A 27,906-nucleotide genomic window follows, 5' to 3' on the forward strand; every position below is an offset into this window, starting at 1 on the left:
ATGTAATAATAACAGTATTTTAAAGGCTGTCATTTACTTTAACACTTGTATTTTCACATTGATAAATAAGGTCTTACAGAAGCGTTGTGGATCAATCCCTGTAAGAATTAGTTTTCTCCACAAGATGGAGCCAGAGGATTTCTAATGTCTGTGAAGTGCAGCCACACATTCACTACAGAGACAAAAGTTTGTGGACAGCTGCTCATTCTACGTTTCTTCTGAGATTAGAGTATTAGTGAAGAGTTTGTCCCCCGTTTGCTGCTTATACTTTTCGGGGAAGGCTTTATACTAAAGGTTTGAATATTTCTGTCAGGATTTGATGGCATTCTGATAAAGAAGCGTTAGTGAGGTCAGCTATTGATTTTGTTCTGAATAACAATCTCATCCCAAATGTATTTGATGGACCCCCATTACTTCAGAGAACGAGGAAAATGCTTCATACTCCTCTAGTCCACGCTGGGCATTGGGCCTGGTGACCGCTCATGTGCAGCTGCTCCACAGCGTCCTCTTCTATAGACACTGCTCTTCTGTGGAGATTATACACACTGTGTCAACAACTCAACACCTGTGTCAACCTTAAAGTAGCTGACTTCACTCATTAGAAGAGTGTCTACAAACTTCTGGACACTCAGCTGACAGTTTATTAGGTACAGCTCTCTATTACAACTGTTTTGTTTTGTTTATAGTCGGTCAGGTCTTTGTACGAATAAAGAATATCAGTGGATTTCAGCCCCAGTCACTTTTCTTAAAGGTGTATGTGTCCTGTATAAGATTTTATTCATTAAGATCCAGTGCGAAAATGTATTTCTCAGTAACACTAGTTTTAGACACTGAGGCCTGAATCCACTGATTTTATACTGTTTATCCAGGAAACAGACCGTTACTGTTACTGATATATGTAAATAAGCTCTGTTCTGATAGGCATGGCCTCATTTACAGATCAGCCCAGACTGACACACTCTTTATAAATCCACCTTGAGTGGGCGGAGCTAACTACTGCACACTGAGTGGATGTATGTAAAAGTGTAGATTTGTTTTTCTTGATTTTACCAAAGTAACCTGGGGAAAAGTGTAGAAATGTCCACAGGTCTGAGTGACTGTGAAAGTGTATGTGAGTGAATGTGAGTGTATGAGGCTTTCTGATGACTACTGTTCTGTTCAGGGTGTTCACACTTTGCATTTTTTCTGTGTAGGTTTTGGACTCACCCTGACCCTGAATATGATGGAGTGGTTACAGCAGATGAATAAAAAAATCCTTAATTCAAGAGCCATTTCTCTATTCATTCATTTATTCATTGCCTGTAACCGCGTATCCAGTTCTCAATAATAATATAGTAGTCTTAAATATAACAAGTTTTAGACATTATTATATATACTTTTTATTTACTTCATGAGGCAGAGTCTGTGAAACACAGCGCTCTGTAACATTTACCACTTTATTAAGAGACGACGTGAAGCGCCTTCAAGAGGAGATTCTGTGAAACACAGCACTGTCCCTAATGTACCGCTTGAGGTGAAGTCTACAGTGCCCCCAGTGGTGATCACCCGGTATTTAATCATTTTAAAAAAGACCAATGAGCCAAACTGACTTTGATTCATTTATTTAAGGAGTGTGTTCAGTAAGGACAGGTCAGTAAGAAATTAGAAATTACTAAATATTCACAATAAAAAAGTACAAAGATAATGTAATAAAATGGTAAAGGAATATACAGTCTGTTCTGTAATGTGTCTAATCTATTTTCCATTCTGTAACACATCATTTCTGAGACACACAGAGTCAGAGAGAGACAGATTAACAGTTATCAAGTGTCCAGTGGTCTACTGCTGCTCAACATCTGGAGAAGAGAGGAGAACAGAATTATCTCTCAGACCACAGCAGCAGATTCCACACATTACACACTTACACCATAAGAAACTCTCATTCTGACCTGGACATACAGATGTGTTCAAAATAATACACTGCATGTTGTTGTAACACATCTGTATTGAGAGTGTAGCTCACTGAGGCTGGTGTTTTACTCCTGGAGGTGTTTAATACCACCTTGTCCTCTCTGAGATCTGTAAAGCTACAATAAACAATGTTTATATTCCTTTAAAATATGAATTCTGATCTATAACAGAATCACTTGTTGCGTCTGAAGAGGTTTGAATGTAGTTTCTTGAGGAAAGACACTGGGTGTGGTCTCTCAGTCACATGATTCATCTCTGTCTGAGGCTCCTCCTCCACGTCTTCATAGTCTGTAAAATCAATCCATTATTATCACTGAGTGAGGACACTCAGCTCGCTCAGAGACAGAGACTCTGACGCTGCGTTTCACTCAGAAATACATCATGATACAGAAGGAAAAGGAGCCGACTCCACATTCACACTGACTTTAAACTCCCAGTCGCTCAAGATCAGACACTCACATTTTCCCCCTCCTCCATCCTGTCCAGCAGTGACCACATCATCATAGCTCTCTGCTGCGTCCACTGCACCAACATGGAGATCAATGAGAACAAGAAGAAACAGAGCTGACATTGGGACTGTGTTGAAGCTTCAGTTGAACATTATTTATCCACATGAAGAAAACATTACTTGTCATAATGTTGGAGCTTGGTCCAGTGGGAACAGCATCATCATAGTTCTCTGTCATGTCTTCTGTCCAAATGTAGAGACAGAGGACATTAAGTCAGCCCCAGTATCATCAGTGACTGTGTTCATGTTGGAGATTACAGTGTTGTTCCATTACAAGTCGTACCTGTTCCTCCAGGTGAGTTCTGGTCAGCGCTGATGACGTCATCATAACTCTCTGATACGTCCTCTGCTCCTAAACACACACACGTTTAAAGAACAGTGGTGGGGACTTTTAAAGATGTTCTCTGAACTGTGTGTGTACTATTCGACTGCATCTAAACCAGCGTGAAAAGTTATTTCACTGCACTTGCGTACTTACTTACTTTTCTCTCTAAACTAGAAACCAGAACACACACACACACACACACACCTGCTGCACTCTCAGAGATCTGTCCAGCAGTGAGGACATCATCATAGCTCTCTGCTGTGTCCTCTTTCTCTGTTTCACCAAAATCAAATAAAAACACACAGACTTTACAAACAGAGCAGTCCTAGTTTTACACTGTGGTTTAATGGAAACAGAACAAAATGCATGTGATTATTTAAGAGAGGAGCTCACCTATCAGACCACTGGGGGCAGCATCATCATAATATTCTGCCTTCTCCTCAGTCACTGACTTTGCTGGAAACAAGGAGAAACTTTCCTCATTCAGCGTCATTTCAGAGTTCTACGTCTCTTCTGCGTCTTTTGTGAGCGACAGTAAGTGATTCTATTAAGATTCTAAAGGAAATCAAATCTGTCTGGAATTACTTTTCTACAGATGAACAGAATCATTCACCAAAGCAACAAACTACTTCCACAATTAAAAACAAAAGAGCGGGATCATCCCCCAGAGACTAATGTTACACCAGTGCTGAAGTAGGATTATTAAACCTAGGCCTTCAGTCTGGGCCAGACATGTCAAGACTCAGCCACAAATCAAGACAATAACAGCAGGAGGCTTTACTTTATCAGCTTTCAACACTGTGTACACGTCCAGCTCTGAGAATATGGAGCCATTATGAAATAAAAGCACTTCAGAGATGAGACCACCCTAATCCCCCCTCTCTGTACGGCCCAAACTGACCAATTAACCAACAATGATCCTCTCACCCGAGAGCAGCTCCTCATCCACATCCTCATATCCTGAACGCTGTTCTTCAGAGAGGATACTCCCTGTTAGAGGAGAGAAGTACAGTCATGAATAGGGGGTTTTTATGGAGTGAATTTTGTGCCAAAAGCAAAAATAAATCTGCAAGCAACATTCCTAGAATCAAGAACAGAAAGTATATATTATGAATGCAAAACTATGGAGCCGCTGAGGTGACATGGTGGGTTTATTTAGCAAATCGTGGCCACTATATAGCATTTTAAGGCCACAAAATTATATATATATATATATATATATATATATATATATATCCTACCACCATTTTTGCTATTTGATTCTCCTCCATATCTCTCTCCTGGAGAAAGTTCTCTAATTTGCATTGCTTTTCCATGTCATCCATGAACCTCAAGGCAATGTGCATTAACGTTAACCAACTTCAATCTGGTGTTAGACTTAATCTCAAAGGTTAGTTGTGTAGTTGTTCAGCTGCTATGCCAATCAAACTTGTATGCGTTGCAAATGCAGGTCCCTTGGTCCAAGCTTCAAAATACTATATAGTGGCCACGGCTTGCTAAATATACCCAACATGACACCTTAGGGGCTCCGTACCAAGTATTTTAAAATATACATCTTTACTTTTTTACCATTTGCGCTTATTTGATACTGATGTTTGTATTTTCCCACTCTTTGTTTTCATTATTTTTATTTTTTCCGGTCAGGTCTTTTGCTTCTAGAATCTCTCTTTGCTTCCACTGCATTTATTTATTTATCTATTTTTGCTTCTGAGTTCTGAAACAAATTTCACGTATGGCAGGGTCTTAGAGGAAGGTGTTCACCTAGAATCTCCATTGGTCACTGATGAGTGCTCTGAAACCACCTCTAGGACCTAGCCACACCCACCCTACCAGCTTTCAAGCCTTTTAAAAAATGGGGGAATGAGCTTTTCTCAGTACACAGCAGCAGGTAAATAGTTGATACAAATGTTATAATTAATGGCTAAATCATTTGTAGATATTGCAGATGCTCATATTGTTCATTACCAAAGCACCCCTGTAGTTGTAAAAAGGCCTTAACCTACACTTTATTTAAATACTTGTGTACTAATAGTGTTTTATGGGAATTATATGCTTTTGAACAGTTTTTCTAGGACTATGATTTTAATGATTTTTTTAAAATAAAATTGGCTTGAGAAACAACTGTGTACATACATTTTCAGTGCATGTTTTTATTTCATCTTATTATAAAAAAGTGGAGAATGATTAGAGGCTGTGATGTCTCACTGGAAGCCCCAAGCACCAGTCATCCAGTAACCCTAAGAAAACAGCAAAGAGAGATTCCAGAACAAAAGACCTGACCGGAAAAAAAGAGTAAAAAGGTAATCAAGTATAATTTTTAAAAATATACTTTTGATATATTTTTTCTGTTTTGCATTCACAATATATACTTTCTGCTCTTGATTCTAGGAATTTTGCTTTGCTTGAATTTTGCTTGCATTTATTTTTGCTTTTGACACAAAATTCACTCCATACATTTGGATCGAGTGAAATGCAAAAGGAAAGTCTCAAAATCCAACAACCTGCGAGAGGAAATAAACAAATCGTCATGGAAAACAAGCGAGTGACTAAATCCACAAATGCAGATTCAACAATTTACAAATACATTTTAAATTCTAGACTTTGACTTTACAAATATAAACAATTAAAAAAAAATTGAATTAAACAAATATATTTATTTTCACAAAAAATGATGATATCTTTGAAAAACCAAACACATGAATTTATGAATTTAACTGTATTTATATAAATTGCAGACTGTGAGACACAGATTGGGATGTATTCATTTGTAAATAGTGAAACATGTTTGTGACTTGTGTTTAATTTGTGGATTAACATTTACACATTTGTAAAGTATTTTGGGACTAATGTCTCTCCATACACTCCCATCTTTGTTATTTTCACAGAGATTTCTTATCCAGTGTGTATCCACCTAAACATGACTGACGTCTTGTGGAAAAATTAATTACTCCAGCTCCCCATGTAAAACAAATCCTGCCAGAATAGGGCTTTATGAAAATGCTGGTGTGTAATATAAGTAGATTCGGCATGGAAAAAGGCATCATAAGATTTCACAAATCAGGGACAACAAAGCTCACCAGTATTTGCAGATGAACGTTGCTGCATTACGGAGTTACAAAATGGAGTTAGTGATTTTACTGTCTCTTACAAAATATTCAGTACTGAGTTCTGATTGGGGTGGCACAGTGGCGCAACTGGTAGTGTCACTGTCACACAGCTCCAGGGTCCTGGGGTTGTGGGTTCGAGCCCTGCTCCGGGTGACTGTAAGGATTTTGGTGTGTTCTCCTTGTGTCCCTGGGTTTCCTCCGGGTGCTCCGGTTTCCTCCCACAGTCCAAAAACACACGTTGGTAGGTGAATTGGCTACTCAAAAGTGTCCATAGGTGTGAGTGTGAGTGAGACACCCCCTTGAATGAAAGAACACAGTGAATGAAGTTCTGACTGTATTTATCATGACTGAACTGAACAAACACCATAAGTGTTTAAATGTATTTTGCACCATATTTACTGCTGCAACTGTAGCAAATCTGTAAATGCAGGATATTTTTCTACCCATGTATGTATGAGTGGTTCGTTCATTAGGGCGATGGGGCAATGCACCACCAAAAGGGAAAGGGAGGAATTTTTTTTATCTTTCATTCTACTACAGTAAAATCTCATGGCTATGTATTAACCAAGATCTGCCATATGGTTTGTCCCATCTCTAAGTATCACATTCCAATCAGCATTGGGTTTTGTTCGGTACATGCCCGCCTATTTTCTCATAAAACTCATTTTTTCAAGCCGAAGAGCCTTCAGTACATTCTCAGTGCGTTTTTTTAATCCCATCATGTCACGTACCTATGGCCAATTATTCATTCATTCATTGTCTGTAACCTGGTCTGGAACCTACCTGGAGTCACTGGGCACATAGCGGGAACACACCCTGAAAGGGGAGCCAGACCTCCGCAGGGCGACACACACTTACACATTCACTCACCCACTCACATCAATGTATACTTTTGAGTAACCAATCCCCTACCAAAGTGTTTTTGGACCATGGGAGGAAACCAGAGCACTTGGAGGAAACCCATGCAGACACGAGGAGAACACACCAAACTCCTCACAAACAATCACCCGGAGTGGGACTCGAATTCCCAACCCCAGATCCTGGAGCTGTGTGACAGTGACAATACCTGCTGCGCCACCCCCACCCTTATGGCCAATTAACGTTTTTTTTCCATTATACAACTTTTTTGGGACATGTTGCTGGCATCAAAATCAAAATGGGCAAATTATAAAAAGAAAAAAACAAGAAAAGACAATAACATTTCTGACATATCACTGACCTCTTTGAGTGGAGGGGACTCTTTTAGTGATGTGTCTGTGGTCGATCTCCTGATAGACTGCTTCAGTCACAGTCTTACGCCTCCTCTTAGAGAGCACTGTGAGAGACACAGAGAGAAACAGGGCGCCAGGTCAGTAGAAGAGAAGACTGATAACAGATTGAAGGACTAATGGTGTTTAGAGAATGTACAGTAAGTGAATTGTAGATGATTTCTGAATCTCTCTACCTCTCCTGAGCACTCTATTCTGATAAAACAGCACAAACAGAAGCACTAAGGCCAGGAAGAGCAGCGCTCCCAGCACCAAGAGAGACACTGGATAGATGGAGGGCACAGCTGGTAGAAGAGTTTGCCAAAGACTGTTTGTCCTCTTTGTTGACTCACCAACTGGAAATAAAGATAAAGAAGTAGAGCTCTGAACTGTCTGTCTGAAACAGTTAATGTGATAGATATATATATTTTTGATTGAAGTCAGAAATTCCTAACTCCAGTGGTCTCTGACCTGCACAGGTGACTCCAGCGTCCTGTCTGTGGGAGCGGTCAGTGTGGCTCTTCAGGGAATGAGGACAGTCCCACAGGTGAATCTCATTCCCTCTACACTTCACTCTGTTCAGACAGAAATTCCCTTCACCAGCACCAAACACAGCACTCCCATCAGCCCTCAGCGCCGGCCCACAGCCCAGCTGCCTGCAGACCACGTGAGCGTCCCTGATGTCCCACAGATCATCACAGACTGACACCCACTCAGAATTATAATACACCTCCAGTCTCCCAGAGCAGCTTCCCTCTCCTCCACTCAGTCTGAGAGGCAGTTGATCTACAAAACACGAGGAAACAGCAAAAGTAATGAACCAATCTAAACACAGAATATATTCCATAAATATATTGTATTATGATCAACCAAAGCAATATAATTTAGTGATATTTATATTTACATTTCATAGATTTTTTTACATTTATGTTTGAGTTCAGTTTCATGTATAGAGGTTTTGCCAATAATGGTCTTAGATTAAAATAAATCAATAAAAAACAAATTACATAATTCAGGTTTCATCTTAAAGGTCATATATAAAGAGAGAGGTTTCACTTATAATAACACATTCTTGTCTGAAAACAGGCAAAGATTAAGAATTAACTGAAATACTGAAATTGGTGTTTAAATGTCTTACATGAGCACTGTTTCTGGTGTGGAGATAAAAAGCATGTAGGGTCAGGTGATTTTCCCTTGTCTGGAATAAGAATATACAGTAATAAAGACACTGGAAAATGTAATCTACTGAAATATATATGTCTATTATATTTATACACACATTTGTTCAGCCATAACATTATGACTCCCTCCTTATTTCTACATTGACTGACTCAGCACCACTGTACCACAGTACAGGAGCACTGTGTAGTTCTACAGTTACAGACTGAAGTCCTTCTGTTGCTCTGCATACATTTTGCCCCCTTTTCTGCTTTCTTAGAGGTCATTTTAATGTTGTGTTTAGGGCTGTCACAATAATTACATTATTGATGTGTTGTAAAATATATGGACATTTTCTGACATCAGTATTGCCCATTGTTTTGTGGCGCTGTTTTGTTTTCTGGTTTACTCTATATTCTGGGGCACATAATATTAAAAAAAAACCAAAACATTCAATTCCAATCTCAGTGTCTTAAAGTAGCGTGCAACAGTGGTGCAACAGTTAGTGTTGCAGTCACACAGGTCCAAGGTCCCGGGTGCTACAGTTTCCTCCCACAGTCCATACCATGTTGGTAGGTTGATTGACGTCTCAAAAGTGTCCATAGTTGTGAGTGTGTCACTCTCTGAAGGACTGGCACCCAGAGATTCCGGGTAGGCTCTGGACCCACTGCGACCCTGAACTGAATATGTGGCTACAGACAATGAATTAATGTCTGAATGTTCATAATAACTATATTTTTGCCAAATGTTCATTGCTCTAATGGGGTGTAATTAAATTTTTACGCTTTTATCATTGTCAGTGGAGTAAAATGTCTTTAAATGACAATATCGTTTATTGCAATTATTTCTGGGATAATATATCACAGTGACAGTCTTAGTTATGTATGTATGTGTTTTATATATAAAAGTCCTGTATATAAGACTCTTGTTCAGGGCAGCATATAAAAAGCAGAACTGCCTACCTGAGCAGGTAATGTGAGCCACTTCATTATGATTACACCTGTTGTCACCCCAGGGGGACGATGGACACTGCCACAAAGTGGAGTCCTGTTTCCTACATTTCACATCATCCAGCCAGTTAGGAGCTGATTCCACTCTCGCTGTGCCCCAAGTCTCACTGCCGGTTCTTCCACATTTCATCTCCTGACAGATCAGACTCACTGTTTCTTCAGTCATCCCATTTACACACACATTACCCCAGGTCCCATTGTAGAACACTTCCAGAGTCCCCTCACAGATCCCAGTGAGTCGGATCTGCTTATACTCTGGGGGGAAGAGGATTTATTCTGACTTTATTATTTATTTTGTAACATACTCATTTTTTGAATGATTCAGGATGTGTTACTTGATTCAGTTCATAATATTCATTGAAGAAAAAAAAAACTTTCTTACTTGTACATTTTAACAATCATAGCAGGAATTTACCTGAACACACCACTCCTACGTCCTCCTCATGTCCACATTTGTTCTCTTCACACAGCTGATATCTGCAGTTCCACAGAGACGCCTCATTCCCTTCACACTGCACCTCATTCAGCCATATGGGTCCAGTTCCAGGTCCAAACCGGGCTGGTACCGGGGCACTGAGGGCCTCTCCACACTGCAGCTCTCTGCACACCACCTGCGCATCCTTAATATCCCACGATGCACCAAACACTGTCCCCCATGAGCCACTGTGAAAGACCTCCAGCCTTCCTGCACACGCTCCTCCAGAACCCACCAGTCTGACGGCTACATCTCAAATCAAAACACAAATTTTGAATTAAAACATACACCCACATCAAAATTCAACACAACAAATCATTCCAAAACACGACTGACTTAGTTGTTCTTCTGCTAATCTCAGCCACAGATGCTCCGGCCACAAGCTGACATGAGTCTGATACATTCAATGCACTGTCCTGGCCTCAACTGCCAGTTGCATTCTGATTGGCTCTCTGTACATCCACACATACTTCAGTGTATTGTTTTGTACTGCCTCTGCTATTGGTCCGAACTTAATCTACATCTCTTTTTGCATGTCTGTCAAATTTCTTTTCCTGTAGTAGTAGGCAGTTCTTGGCCACATTAAGTAATGAATGGCACCAGACTCTCCCTAGATAGTCTGGAAATGCATGACTGTTCTTCTGGTTATGACCAGAGAGTCTTCAGACACTCTCCAGGAGTCCAGCAGAACTCTCCTCCAGTCCTGACTGAAGTACACCTCCACCTCCCCCTCACACTCCCTCCCTCCAGACAACCGCAGTCTGCATTGAGAAGAAAGGAGAATGACTGCTTAACTCAGGGTGCACAAATTCTTTTAACCAAGGGCTGATTTCACATAAACACCTACATCAGAAGGCCACAAATTCATTTTTACAGACCTGTCCACACAAATTTGTAATACAGTGTGCTACTGTGCTAGTATTGCATAACATCAGGTACTTACAAGAAAAGGAATATTTCTCAATGAGAGATATTGCATTGCCTTTCTGACACCAACTGATTAATGTCAGGTTCCAGTGAAGTGGTTGCAAGTCTAAGCACTGCCTGCAGGTTCTCATCAGTTAGTCTTGTTCACAGGGGAGATTTATTCAGCTTCATGAAGGAAAATATTTCTTTCCAAACATGGAAATCCACTTTTGTACATATGCAAAGAGATTTGGAAACTGCTCCATGTCCAGAGATTGATAAAACTCCAGGAGTGTCATCTCCCGTTGCTAACTTCTCATTGTAGCAGAGCACATCAGTTCAATTATCTCAAGTTGTAATTCACCAGGTACAGTTTCAGTATCCACAGAGAATGGATTAGCATGTACTCGGAGTGTAGCCTGATCATTTCTGAACTGCCCAAATCTTGCATCGAATGTCTGCTTTAAGTCTTCAAGTACACAGCTGTGTCGACTCCAGTTATAGTTCTTGTGAGCAAAGGCCTCTTGGCATGTTAGAAAATGCGTAAGATTTCCTTTCTTTAACTGGGTTGCAAAAAGATTCAATTTTATTTCAAATGCACAAAGAGCCTCAAACAAGTGGCAAATCAATCTTTTTCCCTGCAGTTTCAAATTAAGATCATTTAAGTGTCCAGTTAGGTCTGTCAAAAATGCTAAATCAGCAATCCAGTCAGGGATTTCCATGACTGAAGTGTCTTTTCCCTTCTGCTCTAGAAACAACTTGATCTCATTTTGCAGTGCAAAAAATCTTTTCAAAACATTGCCACGACGAAAGGCATCTTTGGCTTCTGGGCCAAGTACATCACAAACATCCAACATACAGTCTTTAGCAAATTCACCACCGATAAAGGGGTGAGCAGATTATGCTACAAGTTTAGTAATTCTATAGCTAGAAATGGTACACGCTTTGGACTCTTTTCGTCTAATATCAAACACGCCTTGTTGACTCGCCAGTTGCTTTTTTAGTGCTTCAGTCTTTTGCTTTCTGGTCTCATCTTGGAGATTGCAGAGTTCTGGGTGTTTTGTTTCATAATGCCTCTGTAAATTATATGCATTTGCCACTGACACACATTCCAAGCACACCAGACATGAGAAAACACCATTGCTTGTTTCATAAAAAGTTCTTGGATGTCCATTCAGGGTTAAATTTCCTATGTTCGAGATTCACTTTTCTTTTTTTACTCGTACTTGGTTTGGACAAAGACATGATACTGCTGAATTAACTAGTTTTTTTCCATTTTAGCAGTCACTTTTAGTTTTGTTGGCCCAGTTTTTGATGAATACTGAATCGTGACGATTTGTGATGACTACGGGCAGGAGAATGATTCAAAACTTTGGAAGTAAACAGCAGATGGCAAAATTTCATCAAATTGCCCAATTAATTGAAATTAGTTTAAGGTGGCAGCATTATTTATTATTATTTATTAGCCGTTAATGATTAGCACTTCCTTTGGAGGGCCAGATTGACAGTTTTGCTGTGCCATATTTGGCCTGCGGGACGTATGTTGTGCACCCCTGGCTTAACTGAACATTTTAAACTTTTGTGTCACAATTCTGTGAGTACAGTGATATTCTGAGGGAATATGTCTTATGACCCTTTATTAACCTTAATAGAATGATCTGGTTTAGAATTCATACATTATCTGTAACTATTTTTCCAATTAAGGGTCGCGGTGGGTCCGGAGACTACCCGGAATCACTGGCTGCAAGGGAACACACCCTAGAAGGAGCACCAGTCTTTCACAGGGCAACACCCACTCACACAGTCACTCACACCTATGGGCACTTTTTTTGAGTTGCCAGTCCATCTACCAACATGTGTTTTTGGACTGCGGGAGGAAACCGGAGCACCCGGAGGAAACCCACATGGACACGAGGAAAACACACCAACTCCTCACAGACAATCACCTGGAGCAGGATTCAAACGCATAACCCTAGGACCCTGGAGCTGTGTGACTGCGACACTACCTGCTGTGTAGTGTGACACTACCATGCTGCCTAATTTGGAATTATTAATCTTATTTATATTTAAATTTCTTACTTGCTTACATCTTTATTTCTTACATTTGCTGCTTATACACAGTTTGTATCTGAACAGAAAGTTATGGGATGAAATGAAATGTTCTGGAGCAGAATGCTGCTCTCTCATTAGTCAAAGTCTTAGAAGGCACACTTTTGAAATGAAGATATTTGTAAGTGAATCACAGTAATGACTGGCTTAATAGACATCAGCATGTCACATGGAACTGTGTTCACTCAAATGATTAACTCAGTCCAGTAAAAAGGTGAAAATTTGGAGTCTCATTTCTGATCCAAGACTAATAATTCAACATCAGACCCAGGGGATTGTAATGTTCTCATTGCTGAATTCAATCAAATTCTCAAAGCACTGTTTCAACATCTGGTCTTAGGTATTCCTGGAATAGTAGAAGATATTCATGTCCTTCATTTTATAAGACTCTAGCAGATATCTATGACCTTTTAAGAATTTAACACTGGAATGATTTTTAATAACAGAATAAACAGAGCCGGCATTTATTAACTTGTAAAGCATCTGCTTTGACATCCTTCAACATCTTTCCTGATCCTGGACCAAACCAAGGAATACCCTGAGCCTCTTGGCAATTCAACTCTCTCCACACCACGGCAGCAGATTTCATTTCCTGGTAATCATTATAACTATCACAAAAGGTACCTCAATGTCCATCATTATAAACCATATATATTCCCGTGCAGTGACTGCCACTATCCACTAACTTCACAATCTCTTTAAATATTTAATCAAAATAACCTAATAATCACATACAAAACTAAACATCTGTTACTTATAAAAGCCATTTAAAACATTAATTTCTGTTTTAGATTAAAAAAGACAAAAAAATAAAATACTACACTAACAACAGATGATGAAAAAACTTTAAAAAGTATTTAACGTCAAACCTGGAACATGCTAAATATTTCAGACTGGTCAAAATGATTGACTCACCAGCTGTGGAGAGAGTGAATGTGGAGAACAGGAGAATGAGAGTCACACAACTGTCCATCTCCCTCTGACCTGCACACAGTCCATTCACCTCAGCAGCAGAACACACTTCACCTCCACTCCCCCAGAGAGACTGAAGAAACAGAGAGAGAGAGAGAGAGAGAGAGAGAGAGAGAGAGAGAGAGAGAGAGAGAGAGAGAGAGAGAGAGAGAGCTCCCCCAGCCGCCAATCACACTCACTATTACCTTATTAGAAAGAGAAGAGGAAATCATCAAACATTTCAGTGACAAATCAGAGGAGGCATTTTCTTCTTTCTCCATTTTCATCAAAAGAGTGTGACGCTGATGGACAGAACTCCTCCTTAGGTTCTCGAGGTGTTTGTCTTTGTGTGAGGAGAGACGCTGACGGCAGTGTGCTGAGAGGGTCCCCAGCAAACAGGAGACTGACTTCAGAGAGAGGAAACACTCCAGTGGAGAAGAGCTTTAATGCTGCACCTGCACACAGCTGATCCACACACTGATAAACACACACTCTGATAAACACACACTCTGATAAACACACACCCTGATAAATACAGTCTGAAAAACAACTTACTAATTTCCTTCTGAGTTACAAACAAAAATACTCAAAACTATTAGTTTTCATTCAAAAACACTCCAAATAAACTAAACTCAGTCAAATCCATTATATAAATCTAGTCAGAATTTAGCAAAGTGTAATTATTTAAATTTTAAATTTATTTTGAGAAACAGAATACAGTTAAAGGAAAATATAATTATAAACATAAACAGAATAATTCACAATGTAAGAAATGTAATAATAACAGTGTTTTAACGGCTGTCATTTACTTTAACACTTGTATTTTCACATTGATAAATAAGGTCTTACAGAAGCGCTGTGGATCAATCCCTGTAGGAATCAGTTTTCTCCACAAGATGGAGCCAGAGGATTTCTAATGTCTGTGAAGTGCAGCCACACATTCACTACAGGGACAAAAGAGCAGGGGACAGCTGTTTATCTTACGTTTCTTCTGAAATTAAGGTATTAATGAGGAGTTTGTTCCCCTTCGCTTCGCTATCAGTTTCTGCTCTTTCAGGAAGTGTTTACACTAAATGTAGCAACATTTCTGTGAGTATTTGATGGCATTCTGATATTGAAGCCTTAGTGAGGTCAGATATTGATTTAATTCTGAATCACAATCTCATCCCAAATGTATTTGATGGACCTCCGTTACTTCAGAGAACGAGGAAAATGCTTCATACTCCTCTAGTCCACGCTGGGCATTGGGCCTGGTGACCGCTCATGTGCAGCTGCTCCACAGCGTCCTCTTCTATAGACACTGCTCTTCTGTGGAGATTATACACACTGTGTCAACAACTCAACACCTGTGTCCACAGTGGCTCCACCTTAAAGTAGCTGACTTCACTCATTAGAAGATTGTCTACAAATTTCTGGACACTCAGCTGACAGTTTATTAGGTACAGCTCTCTATTACAACTGTTTTGTTTTGTTTATAGTCGGTCAGGTCTTTGTACAAATAAAGAATATCAGTGGATTTCAGCCCCAGTCACTTTTCTTAAAGGTGTATGTGTCCTGTATAAGATTTTATTCATTAAGATCCAGTGTGAAAATGTATTTCTCAGTAACACTAGTTTTAGACACTGAGGCCTGAATCCACTTTTATACCTGAGGTGACAGTAAAAGCCTTTATTTTCTTTCTAAATTTCATTTATATTAAAGTTTCATTTGTTCTGGACAATTTGAAATTAAAAGAATTCCAGTGTAAATCTGTATTTCTAAATAAATCTTTTTTTAAAAGATAAAAGTTTTATTTTTGGGCATTTGTGGGATGAGCAGTAGAGCTGAGTATGTGGGTTGCGCCCATGAAAAAAATTGCCAAATCCTCTCTGCCAATGACAAACAGCTTATTTTGCCACTGACGTACTGGATGGTTGAAGTTTGAAGAAACAACACGTATTGACAATTTAACAATATATTAATTTAACAAACAGGAGCCTCATCCCACAGATTCATGTTCCTTACAAATGTGGCACCATTTAAAAGGGAAATTAACAGGTATATTGCCAAGAAGCACTGTTACAACAAAGTGTGTGTTCTCACTTCCGGTCTGAGTGAACGCTGGCGTGTCTGTCTGCCGCTGCTCTCCGGTGTGTTTCGTTTGTCTGTTTGTTTGTTCCTGACATTTGGTGGCTTGACCTTATTTTTCCACAACCGAACGGATTACAGTTCTGGACAGTCTTCCCTGGATATTTTCGTCTCACCTGTACGAGTTTTTATCTACCAGCCTAACACGAGCCCTCGCTGCCCTGCTCCACTCTACACCTGTGTGATTCTTCGGGTGTTTGCAAATTAGCGTTCACCTTATGTTGCTTCATGCTGTCAGGTATGTAGTTCTAACTACATTTCCTGGTTTAGTGGTTTGCTGGCTAACGTGGTTTGGTTGTTTTGGCTGAGCCTACTCACGGGGAATCCATGATGTGTTATGTGGATATACATCTGATGATCGGTGTCCTGCTTGGTTTGTTTTACGGCCTATTTAACCCCGCTATCCTGCACTGTGAAATGCTGCGTTATACGACGTCGGAGCTTTTGCATCTGAAGGCCAAGGCTCCACTGCCCCCTCAAACATATGCGCGTTTTGTCGCTATGGGAATAGCCCGACGCCCTCGTTACATTCACCGGGGATCTGGCCGCGCTCTCTGTATCTCAATGCACTACCAATGAAGAGTCTATTCCATCTATATATTCAGCGTTCCGCCGCTATCAAATGAGACCATGGGGTCGAAGAAATAGTGCCAATTTTGGTAACCACCGTCATCTGGTGTATTCTCACTCAACCCTGAACAATGTTACACAATCAGTTTCTGAACCGGTACCAGTTAAAGTAGCGCTGATCAACGCTAGATCGCTGGTTAACAAGACTTTTCTACTAAATGACTTCTTCATCTCCCGCTGCCTGGATTTTCTATTTGTGACGGAAACTTGGCTAACTATAGACGATTGAAGCCCCCTTGTTGAGCTTTCTCCTAGAGACTGTACATTTTTAATACCCCCAGATCTACCGGTCGGGGAGGGGGGCTTGCAACAATTTTCGGAAACCATTTTAAATGCCGCTTACTGACTGCAGGAGAGTATTCAAGTTTTGAAATACAGCTGTGTAAAGTGGAATTGTCGTGTCCTATACTCTGTGCTCTAGTGTACAGACCTCCTAAACCTAACAAGGACTTCATTCAAGAATTTTCAGATTTTCTGTCTGTCACCTTACCTAGTACAGGTAAAGTCCTGATTCTTGGTGATTTTAATATCCATGTTTGCTCTCCTTCTAAACCACTGGTCAGGGAATTTTCACAACTTATCGATTCTTTTAACCTGACTCAGTCCATTATTGGTCCTACACATGTGCAAGGCCATACTCTGGATCTTGTTTTGTCCTTTGGTTTTTCAGTAAGCAATTTAGAAATTATAGATATATGTTGGTCTGATCATAGATCTGTCCTGTTTGACCTTCTAATTCCATGCTCTTCTCCTACAAGTACTCTGCCTGTATATCATTGTACACGCTCCATCACACCCCATACAGCCAGTCAGTTTTCTGCCGCCTATGTAACCTCTCCTTCAGCTTGTATTATGGAAAATCCCCCTTTTGGCACTAATACTGATGAGCTGACTGATCTGTTTAATTCTACTTGCATTGGTATCATCGATCAAATTGCTCCACTTAAAAGTAGAAGATTTAAAGTAAAGTCTCAGCCATGGTTCATCAGTGTTACTCGTGCACTCAGACAGCAATGTAGGAAAGCAGAACGCAAATGGAAGAAAGATAGACTCCAAATCTCCTATCAAATTCTTAATGAATATCTGAATAATTATCAGCATGTGGTAAAAGCAGCCAGAGCTAAATACTTTGCCGATACCATTGCCAAGCATTCTCACCGTCCTAAAATTCTCTTTAATGCAATTAAAACGATACTGCACCCTCCGGCTTCACCCACGCTTGATGCAAACTCTGATCTATGTGATAAATTTACGAGGTTTTTCATTTCCAAAACCGACTGTTTACGGACACTTAACTTTTCTCCGGCACCTGGCTCCTCTATTCTACCTATGCGTTCTGCATTCCTAAGTCAGTTTGAGCTCATGTCATTGTCGGATCTCACCGATTTAATTCTGCATATGAGACCAACCACTTGCTCCCTGGATGTCTTCCCCACGCCGCTTCTTAGGGATGTGCTGTCTTCAGTTGGTCCAAGTATATTGTCCATAATAAACAGCAGTCTCATTAATGGTGTTGTGCCTTCTTGTTTTAAACATGCAGTTGTTCAGCCTCTTTTAAAAAAGCCTGGCCTAGATCCATCAGTCCTCAATAACTTTAGACCAATCTCTAAGCTACCTTTCTTGTCAAAAGTCTTGGAGAAGGTTGTTTTTCATCAATTCTCTTCTTTTTTAGACAAACATAATATCTTAGACACATTTCAGTCAGGTTTTAGAGCACACCACAGTACCGAGTCTGCTCTTCTTAAAGTATTAAATGACATACTCCTAGCAGTTGATTCAGGAAAGTGTGTTGTTTTAATTCTCCTGGACCTAAGTGCAGCCTTTGACACAGTTGACCACACCATCCTGTTAGATCGCTTGTTGTCTGATGTTGGCATCCAGGATCTTGCGTTGAAGTGGTTTGCCTCCTACTTAGAAAATCGAACTTTTTCTGTTAATATAGGACAGTCTTCCTCTTCCACTCCTGCATCTCTTACTTGTGGTGTACCTCAGGGCTTTATCTTGGGACCCATCCTCTTTTCTCTGTACATGCTCCCTCTGGGGTCAATCTTTCAAAAATATAATGTTTCATATCATTGTTATGCCGATGACACACAGCTTTATCTTCCGCTGAAATCAGGAGAGAATTGTTCACTAAAACTCATATTTGATTGCTTGAGGGACGTGGAGTGCTGGATGTCTAAAAACTTTCTTAAACTGAACCAAGACAAGACAGATGTGATCATTTTCGGAAATTCCCACTTGACCCCCACCATGGCCAATGAACTGGGGCGTCTGTCGTCTAATGTACACAGCCAAGTCAAAAACCTTGGTTTCATCATTGACACCGATCTTACATTTGAAAAGCAAATAAGCACTGTTGTGAGAGGTAGTTTCTTTCAACTCCGTCATATAGCTAAACTGAAGAGAATACTGTCTTTTAAAGACCTGGAAACAGTTATACATGCTTTTATCTCCTCCCGTATCGATTATTGTAATTCTCTGTACCTGGGTATATCTCATTCGAGCCTGTCACGATTGCAACTGGTCCAAAATGCAGCTGCAAGGCTTTTGACCGGTACTAAGAAAAGGGAGAGGATTACCCCTGTGTTGAAATCATTGCACTGGCTACCAGTGAAATACCGAGTTGAATTTAAAATCTTACTGTTTGTTTTCAAAGCTCTCCATGGCCTGGCTCCGAAATATATTTTGGATCTTATTTGCTTTCGATCTACCCCACGTGCCCTACGTTTCTCTGACAAATTGCTTTTAGACACCCCTCACTCTTGGTTGAAGTTCAAAGGAGATCGGGCTTTTGCTGCAGCCGCTCCAAGACTTTGGAACAGTCTCCCACTCTTTATAAAACAATCCCCTACAGTAGTAACTTTTAAGTCCAATTTAAAAACCTATTTATTTTCTCTGGCCTTTGGGTCCTTTTAAATTACTTTAGCCATTTGTCTCTGCCTTGGTTTATGTTGTCTTGTTATCTGTATTTTTCTCCACAACATTTTATTGTTGGATTCTTTTATTTGTTTTATTTCTTTTACATGTATGTTTTATAATTTTATCTGGTTTGTTTTGTTAGTTGATTTTTATTGTGCAGCACTTTGGCTGACATTCACTGTCTTTTTAAATGTGCTATACAAATAAACTTGACTTGAAATCTACTGATTATGTTTACTAAATTAAATGACTTATATTTTATTTCAGAATTCCACATTTCCTAAACAGTCACATTTCCTGAATAAGATTATATTAATAAAGTAGCAGCACAGAACTGTATTTCACAACAACAGTGTGTTTAATAGACATTGTGTGAGGGGTCAGGCTCCGCCGCAGTCTGCCAGTAGGGGGAGTAGGCACTGCACTAGGAGATCAGGCGCCACCAGCTCTCAGAACACCAACTCCCAGAATCCTCAGCGCTTATAGACTCTGTATAAATTATAAACGCACACAAACACAGATCCAGCGACCACCTTTGTAGAGGTTTCTGAAATGTGTTTCTACAAAGGTTTAAGAACGAAAGTAGAAAAGTAAGAAATTCTTCTTCATAAACTCAGGCCATTGATCTGCATTTATCTGGTAGTGTTTTCTTTCAAAGCTGATCATGTTTGTGTGGAGTGACGAACCAAAACAAACATAATTATTTATTTCCATCCCTGAACCAAACACTCCATATAACTTCAGTCTGAAACTAAACTAAAACTGGGATCAATCCCTGCCTCAGGTCACTGTCAGTGAGGAGTGTGGTGTGTTCTCCTTGTGTCTGTTTGGGTTTCCTCCCACAATCTGAACATACAAGTTGATGTGTGGACTGGCTGTGCAAAAGTGTCCACAGCTGTGAGTGACTGTGTGAGTGTGTGATGTCCTGTGATGAACTGGAGCCCTGTCCTGCCTTGTGTTCAGTGATTGTGGGAAGACTCCAGAACCACAGAGACCCTGAACAGAATGAAGATGAATGAATGAATTTATAAAACTAAATTAACTCAAAATAGTCCAGTTCATTTTCAGCTTCACAAAAACACCATCGGCACTGCTGTGTCTGATTCTCTTGTAGCAGCACAACACCACCACCACCACCACGTCAGTGTCACTGCAGCACTGAGAATGATCCACCGCCAAAATCACACCTGCTCTGTGGTGGTCCTGTGGGGGTCCTGACCATTGTCTGAACAACATCACAGTAAAGAGGTAAATGGATTTCACTGATTAAATAAAGATAAGAACATAGCCATTCATGAAATACATTTTACTTTACTGTTGTTGTATTAATATAGTTATTGATTTTATTACAGTTTTTTTTTTTATTATTTTGACTGCTGGAGTCAAATTATCAGTTAAACATTTATTCACGATCAGGAAGAGGAGGCACAGGAGAATGCTGGGAGAATCTAGAGAAGTGGAGGATCACTTGACAAGAATTGTGGGCGATGGAGACAAGTCGTATTATGTTTTTGCTTGAAGCAACTTATGATGTCCTTCCAACTCCACAAAATCTTGGACAGTGGGTAGGTGAAGACCCTAGATGTAGGTTATGGCAGGGGTTGGGACGCTGAAGCATATTCTATCAGCTTGTAAGGTTAGTTTGTCTCAGGGGAGGTTTACATGGAGACATAATCAGGTGCTAAGGGTTTTAGAATGTTTGTTGGACAGCAGACGCTTAGAGGTAAATGCATTGACGAGTGTTTGTAGTAATAAAGTGATTAGGTTTGAGCGTAAGGTGGAACGTATTCGAGAGCATGCACAGGCTATAAATATTAGTAGAAGGGGTGAAGCATGAGACTGGAAATTGCTGGTGGACACAGGTAAAAAAGTGCAGGTCCCAGAGTGCATTGCCTTAACTACACTGAGGCCAGACATGGTGCTGTACTCTGAAAATAAACGGATAGTTCATTTCATAGAGTTAACGGTTCAATTTGAGGATGCAGTAGATGAAGCATTCGAAAGGAAAAAGCTGAAGTATGTGAACTTGGCGGCTGAGGTGAGGGACTGTGGGTGGCAGGCACATGTCAGACCGGTGGAGATAGGTGTTAGGGGATTTGTAGCCAAGTCTGCCACATCCCTGCTTGTGCAGTTTGGCATCAGTGGCCGGAAATTAAGGGCAGCTGTGAAGGAGTTATCAGAAACAGCTGAAAGGTCTAGTCAGTGGTTGTGGATAAGGAGAGCAGTAGTTGGGGAAATGCACTGTAGAGGTGCTGTTGTAGTGGTTGGTGATGGAGAATGTAAAGATCACATGGAACTGGAGGCACTGAGCTATCTGATGACCCCTGTGAAGAGCTAGTGACGCAGTGGGTGGTGTGGGCACTCATGTGATGGGCTCAGTGAGTAACCGTAGATGTTAAGGGTAGCTGGCTGCTGATCGGATCATAAACGACCACAACAACCTTAGGGTGTAGCTGTAGGATCAGAACAATAGAAATTGTGTGGCTGCCGGTAGGAAGAGAGTGGAGTGGGCCCTATGTGAAGCTCTAATGGATTGGCACAGGATATTTTACATCTTATCTTGTGTATGATTATAATTATAATAGAATTGTTATAAGTCGTCACATTAATTTATATAAACCATATTATATAAATACAATAACATGTCTGTAAATATTAATATTATACCAAGCTGTAATATTCTTTATTAGAACAAAATTACAAGAATAAAATAGTTATATTAATTAAAATTGTGTCGTTTTAAATTTTATAATTTTCTAATATTAAAAATGGGAAGTTATCCCTAAAACTTTGGGATGAGTTTGTGAGTCAGAACTAAATCAGACCCTAACCTCACTAGCACTTCTGTGTCTGAATGCCATCAAATCCTCACAGAAATGTTGCTCCCTTCACTCTAAAGCCTTCCTGGAAAAATAGAAACAGCAAACGTGGGACAATCTCTTCATTAATATTTTACTTCAGAAGAAACTTAGGAAGAGCACTGTCCCCTGCTCTTTTGTCCCTGTAGTGAATGTGTGGCTGCACTTCACAGACATTAGAAATCCTCTGGCTCCATCTTGTGGAGAAAACTAATTCCTACAGGGATTGATCCACAGCGCTTTTGTAAGACCTTATTTATCAATGTGAAAATGACTGTCATTAAAACATATTATAGATTAAATAATCATTATAACAATATGTAGAATAAAGACATTAGCAGTTGTTTTTGTTGGAAATATTTTCTAAATGAAGATTATTAACAGGTATTTTATAATAAAAACAAGTGCAATAAGGCCAGACTGACTTTGATATATTTATTTGACTGAATTAAATGACTGAAGATTCACATTAAAAAAGTACAAAGATAATGTAATAAAATGTTGTTGTAACACATCTGTATTGAGAGTGTAGCTCACTGAGGCTGGTGTTTTACTCCTGGAGGTGTTTAATACCACCGTGTCCTCTCTGAGATCTGTAAAGCTACAATAAACAATGTTTATATTCCTTTAAAATATGAATTCTGATCTGTAACAGAATCACTTGTTGCGTCTGAAGAGGTTTGAATGTAGTTTCCTGAGGAAAGACACTGGGTGTGGTCTCTCAGTCACATGATTCATCTCTGTCTGAGGCTCCTCCTCCACGTCTTCATAGTCTGTAAAATCAATCCATTATTATCACTGAGTGAGGACACTCAGCTCGCTCAGAGACAGAGACTCTGCCGCTGCGTTTCACTCAGAAATACGTCATGATACAGAAGGAAAAGGAGCCGACTCCACATTCACACTGACTTTAAACTCCCAGTCGCTCAAGATCAGACACTCACCTTTTCCCCCTCCTCCATCCTGTCCAGCAGTGACCACATCATCATAGCTCTCTGCTGCGTCCACTGCACCAACATGGAGATCAATGAGAACAAGAAGAAACAGAGCTGACATTGGGACTGTGTTGAAGCTTCAGTTGAACATTATTTATCCACATGAAGAAAACATTACTTGTCATAATGTTGGAGCTTGGTCCAGTGGGAACAGCATCATCATAGTTCTCTGTCATGTCTTCTGTCCAAATGTAGAGACAGAGGACATTAAATCAGCCCCAGTATCATCAGTGACTGTGTTCATGTTGGAGATTACAGTGTTGTTCCATTACGAGTCGTACCTGTTCCTCCAGGTGAGTTCTGGTCAGCGCTGATGACGTCATCATAACTCTCTGATACGTCCTCTGCTCCTAAACACACACACGTTTAAAGAACAGTGGTGGGGACTTTTAAAGATGTTCTCTGAACTGTGTGTGTACTATTCGACTGCATCTAAACCAGCGTGAAAAGTTATTTCACTGCATTTGCGTACTTACTTACTTTTCACTCTAAACTAGAAACCAGAACACACACACACACATACACACACACACACCTGCTGCGCTCTCAGAGATGTGTCCAGCAGTGAGGACATCATCATAGCTCTCTGCTGTGTCCTCTTTCTCTGTTTCACCAAAATCAAATAAAAACACACTGACTTTACAAACAGAGCAGTTCTAGTTTTACACTGTGGTTTAATGGAAACAGAACAAAGTGAATGTGATTATTTAAGAGAGGAGCTCACCTATCAGACCACTGGGGGCAGCATCATCATAATATTTTGCCTTCTCCTCAGTCACTGACTTTGCTGGAAACAAGGAGAAACTTTACTCATTCAGCGCCATTTCAGAGTTCTACATCTCTTCTGCGTCTTTTGTGAGCGACAGTAAGTGATTCTATTAAGATTCTAAAGGAAATCAAATCTGTCTGGAATTACTTTTCTACAGATGAACAGAATCATTCACCAAAGCAACAAACTACTTCCACAATTAAAAACAAAAGAGCGAGATCATCCCCCAGAGACTAATGTTACACCAGTGCTGAAGTAGGATTATTAAACCTAGGCCTTCAGTCTGGGCCAGACATGTCAAGACTCAGCCACAAATCAAGACAATAACAGCAGCAGGCTTTACTTTATCAGCTTTCAACACTGTGAACACGTCCAGCTCTGAGAATATGGAGCCATTATGAAATAAAAGCACTTCAGAGATGAGACCACTCTAATCCCCCCTCTCTGTACGGCCCAAACTGACCAATTAACCAACAATGATCCTCTCACCCGAGAGCAGCTCCTCATCCACATCCTCATATCCTGAACGCTGTTCTTCAGAGAGGATACTCCCTGTTAGAGGAGAGAAGTACAGTCATGAAACACGTTCAGAGTCAGAATCACCCACAAGCCTCTGAGAGCTGTGGAGCTCTGAGAACTGCATTTGTTTATATTAAAATAGTTTAAAACTTTGTAAAAACTGTGCATTCGAATGTTAAAATTACAGCCTCAAACCCTGCCTCACAGTCTAATCTCTACCAGTGAGGATTTTCAGTTCAGCTGCTTTGTACAAACTCCTACAAATCCACACTGAACTCCACAGAGACGGACAGAAACATTTACACTAGAGACACTGTTGTCTTTCTTATCTTTTGGGTGTAATGTGACTTACAAGTTGTAGAATTTAGACGTGTAGTTCCCCAGTTTAGACACACAGTAAATACACACTGTTTCAGGCCTTATTTCCATATTCTGAACCATGTAACTACTCTGTATTCAGTGCTTAGTTCATTGTAGTGACACTTTTCCTCACACTGTGCTCCACAAACAGTAACAAATGTCACTAAAATCCCATCAAACACAACCTGGATAGAAACTAAACACTAAAGACATGTGTCATGTGCTGGATTTAAGAGAACTGGATTTACTGTAAACAGTCTTTGTGTAAGTGTGGCTTATGAAACACACCTTAATAAAGATTTCTCTCATTTCTAAACTGTGACTGAACCATTTCTCAGTGGAATGGAGTCTGACACTGGTTCTTTTACCTGAGAGCAGCTCCTCATCCACATCCTCATATCCTGAACGCTGTTCTTCAGAGAGGATACTCCCTGTTAGAGGAGAGAAGTACAGTCATGAACAGGGGGTTATGGTTGGAAATGTTCACTGCTGGTGTAGTTACAGTGTGCGGACACTGGGGGGGTGAGTTGTACTGAGTTGGTTGATGATGCTTTAAAATCAGTGTATAATCAAACGGAGCTGAATCAGAGGGTGAGGAGTTTTCTGATTTCAGAGCTCCTTCCTTCATTTATTTATTTATTTATTTATTATTTGAAGCTGATGAGTTTCCGTTCTATGTGAGGATTTTATTTCTGTTTTGTGTGGAACCCGTGTGTCTTTCAGCACCTGTCAGGACTGTTAATGGTGGTTTGTTATGCTAATGCTAACCTCGCTAATGCTATAATGCTAATTCTCACTGAGCTCTTTGTGGGAAAGTTGAACGTTTGGACTTTCGGTTTTGTTCACAGAAGGCGTTTTCTCTCCGTTTATTCAGTTATTTATTTGCTTTTGGCTCCCGGTGTCTTCTGGATTATAACGGACTTCTGAACTGAGGAATGTCTTCATTAAAGTCTGGAGCAGCTCACTGTGGCCTGGACTCAGTTCTGAGGATTATACACTGCACTTAGGTGAGATCAGTCCATTTACCCTCTGAGGATCTTCCCAGACTGGGATTAAACCCAGTGGACTTCATACACACTTTAAAATCTTCATGTTTTGATGAGGATGAAGTTAGTTTATTGTTCTCCAGCTTTTTATTTGATGTTTCACCTTAAATTGCGCTGCAGTTAACGACGCTAAAGTTGGCCTTTACAGCTTCTTATTCGGATTTCTAGCTCCACTTTAAACTCCCCTGTTGTTACATCCTGTCTCCTGTAGATGTAAGGCGCGAGCAAAGCGCATGTAAAATAAAACAATAAAAAATAAATTAATAAATAAATAAAAATAACCGTTCAAACGCTCTGAGTGAGCGTTTAAGTGGGAAAAACACACGCATCGGTACAGTTTAATTTACTGCGAAATATAGTTGAAAATGTACATAAGCATTGTGAAGATAACACAGTAGAAGTATTGATTGTGTTGTCTGCTGGAAAATGAATATCTTGTATGTGACATTTGTATGTGACCCTTGACAGAACTAAATATGAAGTGCTGCTGCCTTATTACATTTAGAATGATAAAAAAAAAAAATTAAAGTCATTAGTCAATCTGGAATATTTTGAGATATTTACTGAATCTAATGTAAATCTTCTTTAATTCCAACATTTACTGAAGCTGTAATGAAGAAATTATTCATTAAATAAGAATAAAGTTCCCTTTAATCACTGCACTGTGGCGTGTGTTCTGTGATCTCAGATGTAGATGAACAATAATTTAATAAAATAAACCTCATGTAGAACTCTCCACATATCACTGACCTCTTTGAGTGGATGGGATTCTTTTAGTGATGTATCTGCGGTCGATCTCCTCATAGACTGCCTCAGTCAGAGTCTTACGCCTCCTCTTAGAGAGCACTGTGAGAGACACAGAGAGAAACAGGGAGCCAGGTCAGTAGAAGAGAAGACTGATGACAGATTGAAGGACTAATGGTGTTTAGAGAAAGTACAGAAAATGGATTGTAGATGATTTCTGAATCTCTCTACCTCTCCTGAGCACTCTGTTCTGATAAAACAGCACAAACAGAAGCACTAAGGCCAGGAAGAGCAGCGCTCCCAGCACCAGGAGAGACACTAGATTGATGGGGGGAGCTGGTTGTGGAGCAGTGTCTGGCCTCTTCCCTGAACCTGGAAATAAAATACAAAACAGAAAAAGAAATTAACACATTTAGAAATCATTTAACTGATTTTAACTTATCAGAGTTAAAAGCTACCGGTGGTGGTGGAGGTTGTGGTGGTGGTGGTGGTGGTGGTGGAGGTTGTTGTGACTGCAGCAGTAGGGGGTGCAGGTAAATCTGTAAATACAGAAACAAAACATAAACACTAAGTAACACAGAATAGAAACATACACTCACTAAAGTGTTATTTCAGCCGTTCACATGTTACAGTTTAAAATCTTAAACTAGTATTAGATTGTGTTAAGCATCTTTCTCTGTGTGGACCAGCAGATTGTTAAAACTAAAATTAACAATAGTTTGATCAGAAACTCCAGACTCCAGTGGTCTCTGACCTGCACAGGTGACTCTAGCGTCCTGTCTGTGGGAGCGGTCAGTGTGGTTCTTCAGGGAATGAGGACAGTCCCACAGGTGAACCTCATTCCCTCTACACTTCACTCTGTTCATCCAGATCGGCCCTTCACCAGCACCAAAGACAGCACTCCCATCAGCCCTCAGCGCCAGCCCACAGCCCAGCTGCCTGCAGACCACCTGAGCGTCCCTGATGTCCCATAGATCATCACTGACAGACCCCCACTCAGAGTGATAATACACCTCCAGTTTCCCAGAGCAGCTTCTATTTCCTCCACTCAGTCTGAGAGGCAGGTGATCTACACACACACACACACACACACACACACACAACACATGGACAAACAGAAACTCTGACAATTTGCCACAGTCTCAGATTGAGTGTCAAATACATTAAGTACAGTAAAGGTTTTCACTCTG

At 40.2% G+C, this 27,906-nt stretch overlaps 1 protein-coding gene across 1 annotated transcript in view; it reads right to left on the reverse strand.

The window, feature by feature from the left end:
• Positions 1–27,906, reverse strand: part of LOC136676786 (deleted in malignant brain tumors 1 protein-like) — a 62,523-nt gene that overhangs the window by 33,703 nt on the left and 914 nt on the right. Inside the window, 27 exon segments of the mRNA XM_066654008.1 lie at positions 478–527; positions 2,127–2,238; positions 2,410–2,472; positions 2,579–2,641; positions 2,742–2,810; positions 2,988–3,056; positions 3,177–3,239; positions 3,711–3,773; positions 5,238–5,284; positions 6,149–6,188; positions 7,110–7,205; positions 7,335–7,493; positions 7,609–7,923; positions 8,276–8,335; positions 9,258–9,560; positions 9,721–10,026; positions 23,228–23,290; positions 23,397–23,459; positions 23,560–23,628; positions 23,814–23,882; positions 24,003–24,065; positions 24,537–24,599; positions 25,295–25,357; positions 26,723–26,818; positions 26,903–27,088; positions 27,175–27,255; positions 27,471–27,785. Of these exon segments, the coding sequence (XP_066510105.1) occupies positions 478–527; positions 2,127–2,238; positions 2,410–2,472; positions 2,579–2,641; positions 2,742–2,810; positions 2,988–3,056; positions 3,177–3,239; positions 3,711–3,773; positions 5,238–5,284; positions 6,149–6,188; positions 7,110–7,205; positions 7,335–7,493; positions 7,609–7,923; positions 8,276–8,335; positions 9,258–9,560; positions 9,721–10,026; positions 23,228–23,290; positions 23,397–23,459; positions 23,560–23,628; positions 23,814–23,882; positions 24,003–24,065; positions 24,537–24,599; positions 25,295–25,357; positions 26,723–26,818; positions 26,903–27,088; positions 27,175–27,255; positions 27,471–27,785 (3,009 nt within the window).

The sequence above is a fragment of the Hoplias malabaricus genome, chromosome 2 (assembly GCF_029633855.1).
Source record: "Hoplias malabaricus isolate fHopMal1 chromosome 2, fHopMal1.hap1, whole genome shotgun sequence".
Lineage (NCBI taxonomy): Eukaryota > Metazoa > Chordata > Actinopteri > Characiformes > Erythrinidae > Hoplias > Hoplias malabaricus.